We start from the raw sequence: 14,983 nt of genomic DNA, 5'->3' as shown, positions 1-14,983 counted from the left end.
ACACACACAAGATGGGGATAGGGTAGAGATAGAGAGATTAAAATTAATAAATCCCCAGACAGGCTATCACGTAAAAATATCCTTCCAAGTACAGACACAGAAAAATAACTCTTTACATGCTTAGCTTTGAAGTACAATACCTTGAGCTCTAACTGTGCACCCTAACCCATTCCCTCTCAGCATCAACAAACACGAGTTATATGGTGAGATACACACTTGAAGGAACCCCTTAAAAAAGAATCACAACTTTCATTTTATATATACAACAAATTTTTAATTATGTACTGAAAATAAATTACAGGAAATAACTTTAAAATGCAACAGAGGACAAGTCACAATAAAACATTCCCATTGAATTCTCTTGGGGGTGAGATTGCAGTGCTCAAGGAAGATAAATATCACAAATATATCAAAACTTCAAACTGTCTATGCATTCACACACTGACATGAGCCACAGACATTCCTTTCACAGGACTGTACTTATTAGCCTACCACAGAACCAGATTTTGCCATAAACTACAAAACTTTTAATACAAAATTGTATTTATATATTTATAATTCATATACATGCCCTACCTGTAATTTTTAGAAAATAAAAGCTACACACTGTACAGACACTCTTAACTCACAGCTGTAGGCAACATTTTTGGATGGAATTTCTCCCCCAATAAAATTAATGGCGTATTTTATGTACATGAAAGGCTAAACTGCAAAGACAGCTCAGTTTCCCAGATAATGCATCTCCGTTCAGGGCAGGTTTACAAATTTAAAAAGGCAAGACAATGTACACCTCAGAATTACCTTCTCAGCTACGAGTTGTCATGTGATTTCTGTGAAGTTTCTGATACATGCATTTATGTAATACTGGCATTGAAGGCAGTAAAGCAATATACACTTTTAATGTAGTGGCTCAATAAAGGCTTCATTGTCATTCCGATCTGATTCTTGATACAGTGATTCATAAATTCTCTAAAAATTAAAATTTCAATGGGACACTATATTAAAGAGACTCTAAATAGATTTCTTAAAATATTTCCCTGAAATATCCTTTTACATAAGACAAATTTCACTAACATTAAATTCAGTAAAAAGAAAGAAAAGAATTAAACATGGCACAAATGTGCATGATAAACTAACGCTCCTCAGCCAATCGCCGGTCTGAGGAGACATCAAAAGAAGGCTGAAAACCAACAAACAATGTTCACACTCTGTGGCAGCCATCTGTGAGGCCAGTTACACTAAGCTACTTCTACAGTTGATTGTAAACTTTGGTTTATTTATCTGAGTTCTCATTGTACAGCAAGCATGAACAAGGGAGTCCGTGAGGAGATGAGCTGTCAGTCTGTCTTTAATCGGGCATGATGAGACACCTGGTCAGTCAGGCCTGCTTTGATAGAGTTTGTTACAGACTGCCTTATGTTTTCCTCCATCAAATTATCACCCAGGGGCTTCAATACCTGTGGTATGAGAAATGTGCAAAACAAACAAAAACATGAGGTAAAAAAAGAGTACATATAAAAACAGATATAAAAATTTCAATTTAAATCAATGACAAAAATAATCAGGAATGTGAGAAATAAAAAGATGCTTCTCCCAAAAATAAAAAAGAAAAAGAAAAAGAAAGAAAAAGTTATGATGTTACAAACAATGCAATTAAGACATTTTATAATGCAACAAAAATTACTTTCCTCTTATTCAAACCACTCACAAATCCTATGAGACGGATGTGCAATCCATACCCTATGTGCAGCATCAAATCTGGTATGTACACAGCATTATGCAGACCGGCCCACACGGTCCTGCTTATTGTCCTATGTGTATAAGTGTGAACACTTCAGATAGAGAAAAAGTTAAAAATACTGTCTAATTTTTCTTCTTGTTATTGTTGGATGACAGTCTCTGTCGCTGTGCTGATGAAAGAGCATGATGAACCATTCGACGTCTAGTGACTTCAAACAGTTTGGAAAACACCTAAAACACGGAGTGAGTGATGTGTTAGGAAAGTGACTCAGATGCCTCGAAGCTAGAGTTAAAGACTAGAAGCATTTCAGACTTTGTAGTTTCTCACCTTCCTGGGACTCCTCTGAAGCAAAGGAAAAGAGAAATGCAAAGAATTTTAGACAAGGCCTGCTGCACACAGCACAAGTCTTCCCTGACAAGGGGCCGTGATTGGTGGCTCTCATCTCCCTATACTACACGCAAAATAACTTCACACAGCCGAGCTGCTCCCATGAAGCTCCTCTACAATAATGGCACCCCTAAAGTCCCACAATCAACACTGACAGAAAGCATTGCAAAAGACACTGTAATTATTAAAATCAAGGTGGGAAAATAGTATTGATTCAAAAGTTTAAAGCATATTATTTTTAAAGCAGTGATGTGATAATGATTCTTTAATCTTCTATTAGAAAATATCAAAGGAGAGCAAGGCAGTAAGACTGGTTTTAAGAGACAAAACTTTGACCTTGACAAAATGTCCAAACACAAACTCCAAAGGAGATGTTAAACACCAGAGGTCTTTTAAAAGACACGGTCCGAGGTAATACAGTGGCTTAGTTTATTCCAATGTTCTCCACCTGTGACTCACAGCCCCTTTGGCAACCTTCCACCCACCCCAAATATTTCCATTACAATTCCTAATAGTAACGAAATTACAGTTATGAAGGAGCAACAAAAATTGTATGGCTGGGGGTCACCACAACATGAGGAACTATATTAAAGTGCTAAAGTATTAGGGGGCTGAGAACCACTGGTTTATACAGTCATATGATGGTATATAATACCTAATCAATTTCCTTCAGAAAAACATCACTGCCTCCTTCAGTCTTTGAACTGAAAACCAAAGCAAACATCTGCACACCTGAACCTCTAATAAGGCCTCGCCTCACTGACCTACAAGTGACACAGACCAGGCGTTTACCCCTGCCCATCTTAGTAATTACCACTTCCATCCTGTCCCTGCGTGTGATGAGATGATGTCTGGGCACTTAAGGATCACTGAGAAACGTCTATACGCAAACAATCCAGGTGGAGTGTAAGAAACAGTTTCCCGTGATGGATAAGAGCTGAGGCAGGGCCTCAGGCTGACGTGTGACTACAGTCGATGCTGCTTCCTCTGTCTGTGCTGCTCTGCTCTGCTCTGGTCTGCTCTACTCTCTGTGTTTTCATGGGACAGATGTCAAACTTTCTTTGGGAAGAAATCTCTTAGAGTACTGCAATAAATTGCCACCCTCCTCACAGAAGACAAGAAGACCTAACATATTTCTCCTACATTGTTTGTTAATATTGGTTAGAGAAAAAAGCACTGCCTGTGCTCAAAACTTTTCTCCTTACCTTTAAACGCTCGTTGACAATCTTTGCTCAAAGAAAAGAATTATTAGTAAACCTAGCCCTGCCCACTGTCCGGCCTAAGCTTATAAGAATCAACCAAAGAGATTACAGACGAAAGCTAATCAAAGTAAACTGTAGTTATAAACAAAGGGAAGCAAGCCTTTAACTAAATTAGATTCTACATTACCCACCACACACACACACACACAGCCCACCCAACCCCCATCCTCCTATGAAAACGGGAAAAGCAAGTGTACAAATAAGATAGAAAGTGGAAAGTGGAAATCACACAGAGTCAGATAGGTCACTGCAATATCAAAGGAGATACCAACCTGTTCCCATAGTGTTTCAGCAACCTGATCAATCATTGTTCCAATTTCTCTGAACTCCCCAGAGTACTTAACATATGCCCACGTACACAGGGAGGTCAGTGCCAGCCCCATGACAAGGTTGCATAAGACAGCTATAGAGTTCAGGCCGATGAAGCCGGTCAGTCCTGAGATTATGTACATAGCAAACATGACTGCGAACAGTGTGGCGGGGGTGCGAGCAGCATAGAAGATGTTTTTGCCATCATTGTGCTTTATGAAATTTGCATAGGTTTCTTCGATTTCAGCTTCAAGCTGGTCCTGATAACGGCGGCAGAATTCATCACCACCCATTTTTTTCACAGAACGAAACTGTTTGAGCGCCACTTCCTTGAGATCCAGGTGTTTTCGCTCCAAATCTGAAGGTGCAATGTACGGCTTGTCGCCACCACATACCTGTATAAGCCAAATTACAGTGAGAGAGGACACGCTACTAGCAATACCTGAAGAGGTTCCCTGCTGAAAGACTTTAGTCGCATGAAATTAAACCACTTAACATAGCTGCTTTAAACTGGAACATAACTCGTAAGTGATCACATTAACGGTCTGTGCTGGCTGGTCTTGTGTCACTTGACACACAATCCAGAACTATCAGAAAGGAGGGAGCCTCAAGAGAGAAGCTGCCTCTATAACATCAGGCTGTTGGGCATTTTCTTAGTGATCAGTGAGGGAGGGCCCAGCCCATTGTGGGTGGTGCCGGCCATCCCTGGGCTGGTGGTCCTGGGTTCTATAAGAAAGCAAGCTGAACAAGCCATGGCGAGCAAGCCAGTAAACAGCATCCCTCCATGGCCTCTGCATCAGCTCCTGCCACCAGGTTCCTGCCCTGCTTGAGTTCCTGTCTTGACTTCCTTCAGTGATGAACAGCAATGTGGAAGTGTAAGCCAAATAAACCCTTCCCTCCCCAACTTGCTTTTGCTCATGGTGTTTCATTGCAACAATAGGAACTATAAGACACCGTGTCAATCAAGTAACTCTCCAAGTGTGACTAAACCACCAACAGTGAAAACGCAGCTTTTACACCACCCTCTCTGACTGGTCTCCACCCACTAGGAAACAAAAGCAGCACAACAGATTACTAAGCAAAGGGACAGATTAAAGGACACGTAACACAGTGCTTCAAAGAGGAGCACTTAGTGCAGAGATTGCTACTGGTCTCAAGCTACTATTACATCCATCCCAGGCTGAAAATTCTTAATTAAAAGTCAGAAAACATACCCTACATGCTAGCCATGGAACTAACAATCTATTCCAGCAGAAACCATAAAAAGACAATTACAGAATAATGTAGCATGACAATATGTAAAGTGCAAATCAGTCCCACTACTTTAAATGTAAGTGAGAATGTAAGTAAGTAAGTAGCACAGAGCCTGGAGACACTGGTTACAAACCTGCTCCATACTTCTACAGTAGGCATCCCTTGCTCCCGCTACTGCTGCCAGGTTATTAGCCTCAGCTGTTGCCTAAAAGAAAGTAAAACAAACCATTACTGTGGGAAAAAAAGCCCCGTGACTATAAATTCCTATTAACATCATTATACACAACAAGTAGTTTATGGAAATGAGCAGAAAAATGATCACTCTCTTCTTTCCCTTCCCTTCAGAAGGGTGTGTCAGTATTAAGAGTATGGCACAGGCTTAACAGACTCCCTGTCTGACTGGGATTTGTGCCCAAACTGATTTGCAGACAATGTACCACCATGCGCTCAGGAAATGGACAGAGATAAACATGTAATCCCAAAATGTGCTGAGTCCTGGGAATTAAGAACTCCTGTGTGAACAACCAGATTCACACACAAGTTTTCAAACACACAAAACTGTCTTTTGTTGCAAAGCTTTAATATAATTACTATTAATCCACTCTAACACTGAGGAATTACCCAAAGTGGTAAATTTTAGAATATAAAAATTTATAAAAAATAACAATGCTCCCAAAGAAAATATAAACACAGACAAAGTCTAACTGCACTCAAAGCAGCCCGTTACTAGCAAGTGAAACTAATCCTTATTTCACAAAAGCATTTAGTTCAGAGGGGCCTATATCAAAGCATCGTATACAAAAATCACTTGTGTTACACTTTAGATCTGAAGACAAAGTACCAAGGCTCATACTCCTAGCAGTCAATACTTGCTCAGGGTCACCATTTGCAGTTACATATCTATTTCAGAATTCATTTAATGTTACCTTAAGCATATATAATTTATTAATGTGAAAAAATGCATGTCCCTCCATTTTCTATATTCCTCTAAAGCCATGATTTTATTCTCCCCCCAACACACTGTCTTACTCTTACCTGAAGCATAGATTTTGGATGTGGTAGTTCCTCTCCTTGATATATTTTAATGTATGCCTAAAAAGACAGAAGATTCGCTGTATTGCTGTACAATACAATCGGATACAACATCCCCCAAAGAAGTTATTATTAAACATGAGTTCACACCACAAAAATGAAGTTCTAGACCTTAAAACTCACACACTCTAAGTACAACAAAGTCAATCCTGTCCTGAATATTAACACATCGGTATGTTGCCAAATAAAATCCTCTGCAGAAAATTTTAAAATATAATTCCAACTTATCTAAAATATTTTTAACATTTGGATGTTTATATCTAAAGTATCACCTATGTTATAAAAAGACATCTTTAACTCTCTCCTGCTTTCAGTGTCTCAGATGTGTATGTTAGAAAACATGTTAAAACATCATTTGACTCTTAAATATTTTAACTCAAAAGAAATCCTAATTTGTAGTCAAAGCATAATGCTGGGTCTTAAAAATGTACATGAAGTTTCAAGAACCAGCGGCGAGGGGCAAGGGGATGAGGGGCAGCGTGGGAACAGAGTGTGGGTTTAATCAACATACAAAATGAAATCCTCAAACACAAGGAGGAAGGAGGAAAAAGGAAGAGGAGGACAAGTTCATGGCGTCCAAACAGGAGATTTTCCCTTGACTTTCTACACACTCAAATTTCATTCATAATTAAACAACAACTCATGAAAGAAAGTGCTAAGTACCTAAGTACCTACCAGGAGAGCAGAGCCCGTCAGCCTCCCTAGCTGTGCTCTCCACCCACCCGTCTCTAGCTAGTAATACAACTAACTCTGTCGGCAACTTGTCCCAATAGGAAAAGCTGAAAAGGAGCAGAAAAAGTCTCCAGAGCTAACTCACTAGACTCAGATCAGACACTTCTCGCCACTGTTATTAGTTCTCAGACCTCTAGGGGAAGACTCTGTGAGGACTTGTGCTATAGAGCTATTCCAGGCATCACTCACAATGGCAAAACTGTGTTACAATGTAATGAATGGCTCTTCTCTCCACAACAGAGATGTAGAAAAGGAAGAATATTCTGAGAACAAATAGTGTCACCGAGTAGAAGACTGTGTGCTGTCATCTTCTTAAAAAGATTTATCTGTTTCCTTATGTGTGTGTATGTCCCACATGCAGCCACGGCCATCTGTGAGTGTTTACGTGCACGAGTGTCTGGGTGCACCCTACATACCATGGAGAGACCAGAGGAGTCACGTGCTCTCTTCTCATGCTCCAACATTCCCTTTATTCATGGTCTTTCTCTAAACTTTGGCCTCACATTTCTGCAGTGATCTGGGAAGCAACAAGCCCCATCCATGCCCTACTGTCTCCTCCCTCTCACACAAGTCACAACTGTGTGAGTCACCCAGCTTGTTATGTGGTACCTAGGATGTGAACTTGGGTCCCCATGATTATGCAAGTACTTTTAATAACGGTCTCTCCAGACCGTTCTGTATCCTTAATGCTGATATAATGAATTCAAGGCAGAAAAATATACATTTTTTTCTAGACAGTAAATTTCTTGTCTGTAAAGATGTGTTAAAAGCTTAACGACATATCTTTTTGAGACGGAGTCATTTAGCTTAGAGTTCACCTACCTTAAAATACTCTACAAGATCTCTACAAGTGACTTTAGATCCACTTATCTCTTTCTCAACGAGATTCTCAGGAGCAAGCAGCAATGGAACCAGATTCCGAAGCTCCCGTTTAAAGTCTTCATCAATATCTGATGGACATGAAGTCAGTCACCACATTAGTCCAAAAACACAAACAAGTTCTCAATGACATGAACTTAAGAGATTTTGTTTATGAAGAACACACAGTGAAATAGATTCTATTAGTGAAAATTCTTTTTTCTAAAAGTTTTGCTAAATGCGCCATGTTTCCTTTAAGAAAGAAAACCCCCATTACTCTTCTGTCCCACTTCTCCCATTGTCCCATAAGTCTTTCAGCTCAAATGATGAACTTTCAAGTCAAAATCTAGAACAACTAAAACACTAAACATTTGTTTAAAAAAAGCAAATCATTCAGGGCACTATATTAAATTCCAGCATTAGGCTGTTTTTCTAGGTGTACCTGCAGATAGAGCGCTTATATACATAAAATAAATAAATCTCTTAAAACATTTTTACATAAAATGGTTAATCAGTATGCTATGGTCAACCAGTATGCTAAAGAGTGGCAAAGCAACCAAAGGCAAGCTAGACCCAACACAGAACACTGCAACCACACAGGTATCACTAAAATGGAAAGGTTAAAGAAACATTTACAGGTAACTAAAGAATGCTGAGAGTGGGAAAAGTAGTCTTCCTCAAGAAGACCAAACCAAACAGTTGTTGGTTGGCCCTGAAACATAAACATGAGTAACAAAGCACAAACTGAGCAGTTCTACCTAGAGACAGGTATGTATATGCACACACATATACACAGGTCAGAATAATTCATGGAGAAAGAGGCCATGAATTGGGAAGAGAGGAAGGAGGGCGTGTGGGAAGGCTGGGAAGGAGGAAATGTTCTAACCACATCTACAATATCAAACATAAAGACAGCACAATGCAAACTTCAACTGCTACCCAGTAGTCTCAGCAAGCATAGGAGTATTCACCTTTCAGTCGTCCATCAAAACTAGGGTTCGTGGCAACTTTAAGACCAGGATGTGGTAGAAGGAAGCAGCCCAGATTTGAGAAGCAATTGTGAATATGCTTCCTGACATTCTGTAGCTCTTCGTGCTGGTTTTGTTTTACCTAAAAGCAGAAACAGTAAAGTTGTAAAAATGTTTGGTTTTTGCTCTTAATTTAAAAAGGACACATATACACCCACATACATGCACATTAAACTCAGACTACTCTAGAGGGGAGTTTTATTTACTACCACTTAAAAAGTTTATTTCTGGTCATTTTTATCAACTTGAAAGGTATTTTTTATCCTTAGAGAAAGCTGTCTGAAATTCCAAAACATACAGACAACTAACACCTAATAATACGTTGAGATTATGACTTAGCAACTAATAATTTGCCTTCAAAGCACTATATCAAAATTATACTAAAATTGAAGCAAAAAAAAACAAAAACAAAAACAAAACAAAACAAAACAAAACACCCAGACCATTAATTTTCCTAAGATTAAGACAGCCTCTGAGCAAAGTATAAAGTCCAGTGAAAAGTTCCAGTGTAGGGGCCAGTGGTTCAGTGGTTTTAAGTATAAACTATTCTTGCAGTTTTTGGTTCCCTCCAGGACACCCACAATCTGGTCTCCAAGTGCACCACCCTCACATACAGACACAGACACAGACACAGACACAGACACAGACAGACACACACACACACACACACACACACACACACACACACACACACACACACGATGTTTTAAAGAGCTCAGAGTAGTCCACACAAACAGAATAGCGTCAGTGTTCTCAATTCTCTACAGTGTATGCCGATCACTGATCTTTGGGAAAGAAGAGACTGCTATGTACTTTACTTAAGAACATTCTTTAAAAACACTTTTACTACATTTTATTTGTTTCTCTTTGTGTGCATGCATGTGCATATAAGTGTGAGAGGGTCTATGTGTGCTAAGATCAATTGTCCTCTCCCTTCAGCTATGGGTCCTGGGAGATGAAACTACAGTCACTGTGCTTAGAAGCAAGTGTCTACCCACTAAACCATCTCATCAGCCAATGAAACAAACTTTCCAACTTAAAAAAAAATTAATAATTACTAGCACGTCGACATTAGGAGGTTTTTCTCAGACAGGGGCTCACTATGGAGCCATAGCAGGCCTCCAGCTCATGACTGAGGTGTGTTCAGTGTCACCGCTCCACACCTGTGTCCAGGTTAACATGCATTCCTCCAAGCGTTTCTCCAAAGGCCATTCTAACTAAACACGCACTGTTCACAGCTTAGACCTGTAAACTCCCTACATCTCCATCGACACAATGAAAGGTAGCTATTTATCAGTATAAAACTCGGTAGTAACAGTGAACTAATAAACTACATAGTTTAATCTCAAGAACAAAACACTGAACAAATAAGACATAAAAGAATATATTCTGAGCCACCCATGGTGATGCAAACCTCTAACCCCAGCAATAGGAAGACAGAGGCAGGTGGATCTATGATCCTTTTTGTACTTTGTATGAAATACAGAAACGAATCTGTTAAAAATGGTAAGAGGGGGATGCCCAGTTTGCTCCCAGCTTCCTTCGGGTGAAGCTGTAGAACTCTCAGCTCCTCCTGCACCAAGCCTGCCTGGATGCTACCATGCTCCCACCTTGATACTGGACTGAACCTCTGAACCTGTAAGTCAATCCCAATTAAATGTTGTCTTTTATTAAAAAAAAAAAAAAGAGGTTTTAGCAAAGTAAGCATATGGAATTAGGTGATTCTGGGCAAGTTATACATCTATGATCATTTTACAAACTCATTAAGTGGCGCCCTTAAAATGTGTGACTGGATGCACCACTGTAATAACCCTGAGACCTGTCTCTGACATTCAGCTATATGACTAATATGTTGATTTCTTCTAAATAACCAGAAAAAAATAAACCTGGTTTAATTACCTCAGTCTAAGAACGCCTTCCAAATAACCTAGGAAGTAATCTCATTTTGAGACTAAGAAAGTCATACTATGTCCCAAGTATCTGAATGTGGTCCAGAAATGAAACGTACCACACATAGACAAAGGTTTCCTGAGCCCCGCATATAACAAAAGGATCTCTCTCCATGGTCTTCTGGATGTGGAGATGTAATCTGCAAATACCTGAGTATTCCTGCAGGAAAGAGCCTCTAAAGGATAAAGAATCATGACTTGTTCATGAGGTCATTTCCCAGGAATGCTTTGCAAAGCATACTGCGTAGGAAGGAGAATATGTGGTTCTGTAAAAGAGGCCTAGATGGCTCAGCATGTAAAGTGGCTGTCATGCAAGTCTGGTGACCTCAGTTCAGTATCAAGAATTCATGCAAAGGTATAAGGAGGGAATCAAGTACACAAAGCTGTCTTCTAACCTACACACATACCCTGTGACACGTACACACCCAAACACACAAACACAATAACAACAACAACAGTCACTTTCAAAAACATTAGTCTTTGAATATTTACTGGTGGGTAGTTCCAGAGACAGAGAGGGAGAGGGAGGGAGGGAGGGAGGGAGAGAAGAGAGGGAGAAAGAGAGAGAGAGAAAGAGAGAGAGAGAAACAATTGCTCCTTTATGTTTATTTAAGACTATCTTCTTTGGCAAGAGTCTGACTATATAGGACAATTCCTTTATTCCCTTGACAGTGACCTGGTAATGTTAGGGCAGTCCAGGAAGCCCACCCTTTGCCCAGCCTCAGGCGTCTGCTTCCTCTCCAGGAAGTTGGCTTACCTGCAATCTCTTTTCCAGGAACTGCTTTCCACCTTCCAAGCCATATGAATGCTCATAAGGATAACTCCAATCTCGAATCAAAAACATTAACGTCTACACACAGAAAAAAAAAATACAAATCATCTGCTAACAGATTCCTGAGGTTACTGAAATTTCCTCCCATAAACAACGCTAACCAAGACTATGATGAGTAGCTCAGTGGGTCGAACACATGAGACTGTTATTCTGGAGGTCCTGACTCCAATTCCCAGCACCAAAAATTTTAAAATAAAAATGGTTCCAGTAACCAAACAGTCAGTGCACTCTGTGTGGTTACAGTCAACGCCACATTAAAGCAACAAGTGCCCAGCCCGGCCCCAACTGTTGGCTCCGCTTGAGACCGTCACTACACAGGTGTCATCGGAGTAATACCACTCAAAGCCACACATGAGCAAAAGGTGTATGGGGGGTCACTTTAAATCAACCTATAGAACAACTACACTTTTCAACACTGGTTATAGATTTGGTATTAAAGAGTCTGTTTTTTCAAATGTCTTATCCATATTGTTATTTGATTTCTCAGCACGACTGACATTTTGAGCCAGGTAGTTACTTATGCTCGGCTGCCCTTTTGATTACAGAAGTATTTCTGGCCTCTACATTATATGCCAGTAGCATTAACCACCACACAAAACTGTGACAACCAAAAATATCACAACATTGTCAAATGTCTCCTAAGTGGATAAATCATTCTAGACAAGAAAAACTGATATAAACCAAATATAGTATGTTTTACCCATATATACAAAGGGAAGTCATGATCTGCCCAATTATTTCATAAAAGTGATTGTCTAAAACAGCTGTGTCAGATAAAAATGAGGCAAAATTAATGTAAGCCCACTAATATAATCACTAGGAAGCCAGCACACAGGAAGCCCTCCCTCCACACACCAACAGACACACAGTGATTGTCACTGAGAACAATGTGAGCGACAGCATGCAGACCGGAAACTATCTGTATGAAGTGAGGAGTGGCAGGGACTGACTTCAACTTGTAATGCATCACAGAAAAGGAAGCCTGTTGACAGTTTAAATTAGTTTGTCATGTCTAAAATCAATTTGCTACTGTCTTAGTTCTAGAATAAATAACATCCAATTAAGAGAAGCACCCTCCACCAAGTAAAAGTCATTTCTGTTTCCTAGCCGCTGGGCGTCAGCTAGTAGTCAGCTGAAGATGCTAACCAGTAGTTTGTTTTGACTGTGGCGCTGAAAGAGTTTATAATGTCCTTGTGGCTTGGAGCTTCTCACAGTCCATGTTTAAAGTGTGATAATACTTACTCACCTGAAATGGCTTCTGGTAGATCTCTTCCATTGCAAGTCTCCCATACTCTGTAAATAACTACAGACCAAGTGAGTTAAGACAACACCACCAAGGGACTGATACAAGTTATTTATAAAACTGTCTGCATCAGAGTAGATGTCAGTCTCTAATCTGAATGTCGGGCATTTCACTGGCTAATAACTAGGTATATCAGAAATGTCGTCTAGGTAACCAACCAACAATTTTAAAGCCATACAAAATTCAAATGTATTACAGGCTTCTAAACATGAATTTACAATAAAAAAGAGTTAATTTTTAATACTTTGGTATATATTCTCTAAGACATACTTGTAAGTGTTGAAGATCATCTTCTTGAATATTCTGAGACAAATTATATACCTGTTAAAACAATATTTTGTTTTTATTAGTGTTTTAATGAGTATAAATTACCTTTTAGTAAGGAAGCTTATTTTAGACCTCATCACAAATTAATCATTTAGCCACTATATTAAGCAGTAGTATATGGAAAGCATTTCCTTATTAAAAGAGAAGCAATAAAATTCATGAACGCATACATACTCATGGCCCGAGTGTATTATGCACTGTCTTTTCCTGCTTCTCAGTCTCTTTCATAGTATGTCATGTCATTTTTAAAAGAAAGAACAGAGAAGCTGAAGCCAGGTGTGACACAGTCCTGAGAGCCCAACACTTAGAATAGGGCAGAAGAGTCAGATAGAGACAGAGGCCACCCTGGCTACACACTGAGCTCCAGGCCAGGGAGAAGCCAAGGCTGCTTCACTCCCTGTGTAGGTTGAACAATGTGAGGAACAATGTTTAGAAAATGTTTCCTCTTGGTAGAGGAGATGTTCATTCAATACGTTCTGGGCTTTTGGTTGTTTGGTTTTGTTCTGGATTTTTAAAAAGGATTTCCCTACTTAGTCCAGACTGGCCTCAAACTTCCTCCTGCCTCTGCCTCCCATGTGCTAAGACGTCAAAGCACTGCAATGCCTGGCACACAGTGTCTTGCACGCCATGGTGTGTCACGCACACCATGGTGTCTTTCTACTTTCTACTGATCTGAGGAGCCTAAGCCACATGAAATGTTTGCCAGGTCATACAAACTAGTAAACCAGCAGTAGGTGGCACTATCGCCCTTTTTAGAATGTTCTGGAGGCTTTCCAAAACACAGAGCAGAACTGATAATGGTTGTTCTCTGCTCTTGGAGAGGGTGTGTCGGGTCCAGTCCTTTTATGACAGAGCATTAGAAAAGGAGGCACTACAGCGAGTGACACCTACCAACATGACATGTATGACAGAATTCAGTGTCTCAGTAAACGCAGCTGCTCCAAAGACAGAACAAAGTGTTCTAACAACAAACAGGTGATAACCTAAATAAACTTGAGAGGTCAAGAGGATAAACAACAAAAGGGGATGCTTAGTCACTGATTAATCCCAAACAAGGTATCTAAAATATAAAAAGCTAACTGCATAACCAATTCATTCTTATCTGTGTGGGTTCTTTGGAAACACAGGAGGACAGTCAGAGTGAAGGGGGATGAACACCTGTCATCTTAAATCATCGTGTCCCAGCGCACTGCCTTGGACTCAGTGAATCCTAAGAGTCTGGTGGAAGTAATCGAGGTCAATGCTCCATCTGTCTACCATCCATGCTCCGTCTCTTGCTCCAGAGCCTGGCACACCTCTGACCAGCTCTTCCTGTGGAGCTCTCCAGGCGCTGAGACTACAGACCTGCACTACCCTGCCTGGAAGCCACAACTTAGTTTAGGGAGAAACGCCTTCCAAGGTCTGTACAAAGTCTGCTGGCACCATGACACCACATGTCAATCCCTATTACCTTCCCTCACAGAACAAGCCTTATAAACTAAATACTAGTATATATTACTATTACTATTATATTATACTAGTATATTATTACTATTACTAGTATATATTACTATATTACTATTATAGGCGTTATCTCTCTTAGATTTCATCTTTCACAATACACAACGACCACATTTGAGATGGGCAGATTAAGTAAAATCCTCACTTAAGAAAGTGTCTGAGTGGTTGGTGTAAGTTGTCCAAAACCAAGTCTCCTACCATCAAAAGGTTATATAAACAAAAGAAAAGCAAACAAAGTTTCGGACAGAGCTCCTCCACTGTAATCTAAGAGGGCAAGCCTCAACTGGAACGTCGGCTAACCCCAGAGCTAAAATGTGAGAAACAGAAAAAGATGGCCCCTGCCGCCTCTCAGGTCCATAGTCATGCTATTCTGTACAGGAAAAAAACAAAAATAAAGACTTCTAAAGAC

At 39.9% G+C, this 14,983-nt stretch overlaps 1 protein-coding gene across 3 annotated transcripts in view; it reads right to left on the bottom strand.

Moving 5' to 3' along the window:
* Positions 1-252: 252 nt before the first annotated feature.
* Atl2 (atlastin GTPase 2) overlaps positions 253-14,983 on the bottom strand; it is a 41,425-nt gene continuing 26,694 nt past the window's right edge. Inside the window, exons 5-14 of one of the 3 annotated variants that reach the window (XM_063261599.1) lie at positions 13,018-13,068; positions 12,691-12,747; positions 11,370-11,462; positions 8,607-8,745; positions 7,600-7,727; positions 5,989-6,045; positions 5,087-5,158; positions 3,663-4,094; positions 2,069-2,083; positions 253-1,971 (exon numbers count right to left, since the gene is read on the bottom strand). In XM_063261599.1, the coding sequence (XP_063117669.1) occupies positions 1,864-1,971; positions 2,069-2,083; positions 3,663-4,094; positions 5,087-5,158; positions 5,989-6,045; positions 7,600-7,727; positions 8,607-8,745; positions 11,370-11,462; positions 12,691-12,747; positions 13,018-13,068 (1,152 nt within the window). In that variant the 3' untranslated portion in view covers positions 253-1,863. The remainder of the gene's footprint in view (positions 1,972-2,068; positions 2,084-3,662; positions 4,095-5,086; positions 5,159-5,988; positions 6,046-7,599; positions 7,728-8,606; positions 8,746-11,369; positions 11,463-12,690; positions 12,748-13,017; positions 13,069-14,983) is intronic. The other 2 variants (XM_063261600.1, NM_001100671.1) reach the window with 2 other exon arrangements.

Source organism: Rattus norvegicus, chromosome 6 (genome assembly GCF_036323735.1).
Source record: "Rattus norvegicus strain BN/NHsdMcwi chromosome 6, GRCr8, whole genome shotgun sequence".
Lineage (NCBI taxonomy): Eukaryota > Metazoa > Chordata > Mammalia > Rodentia > Muridae > Rattus > Rattus norvegicus.
This window is presented reverse-complemented; position numbering and strand designations above follow the sequence as displayed.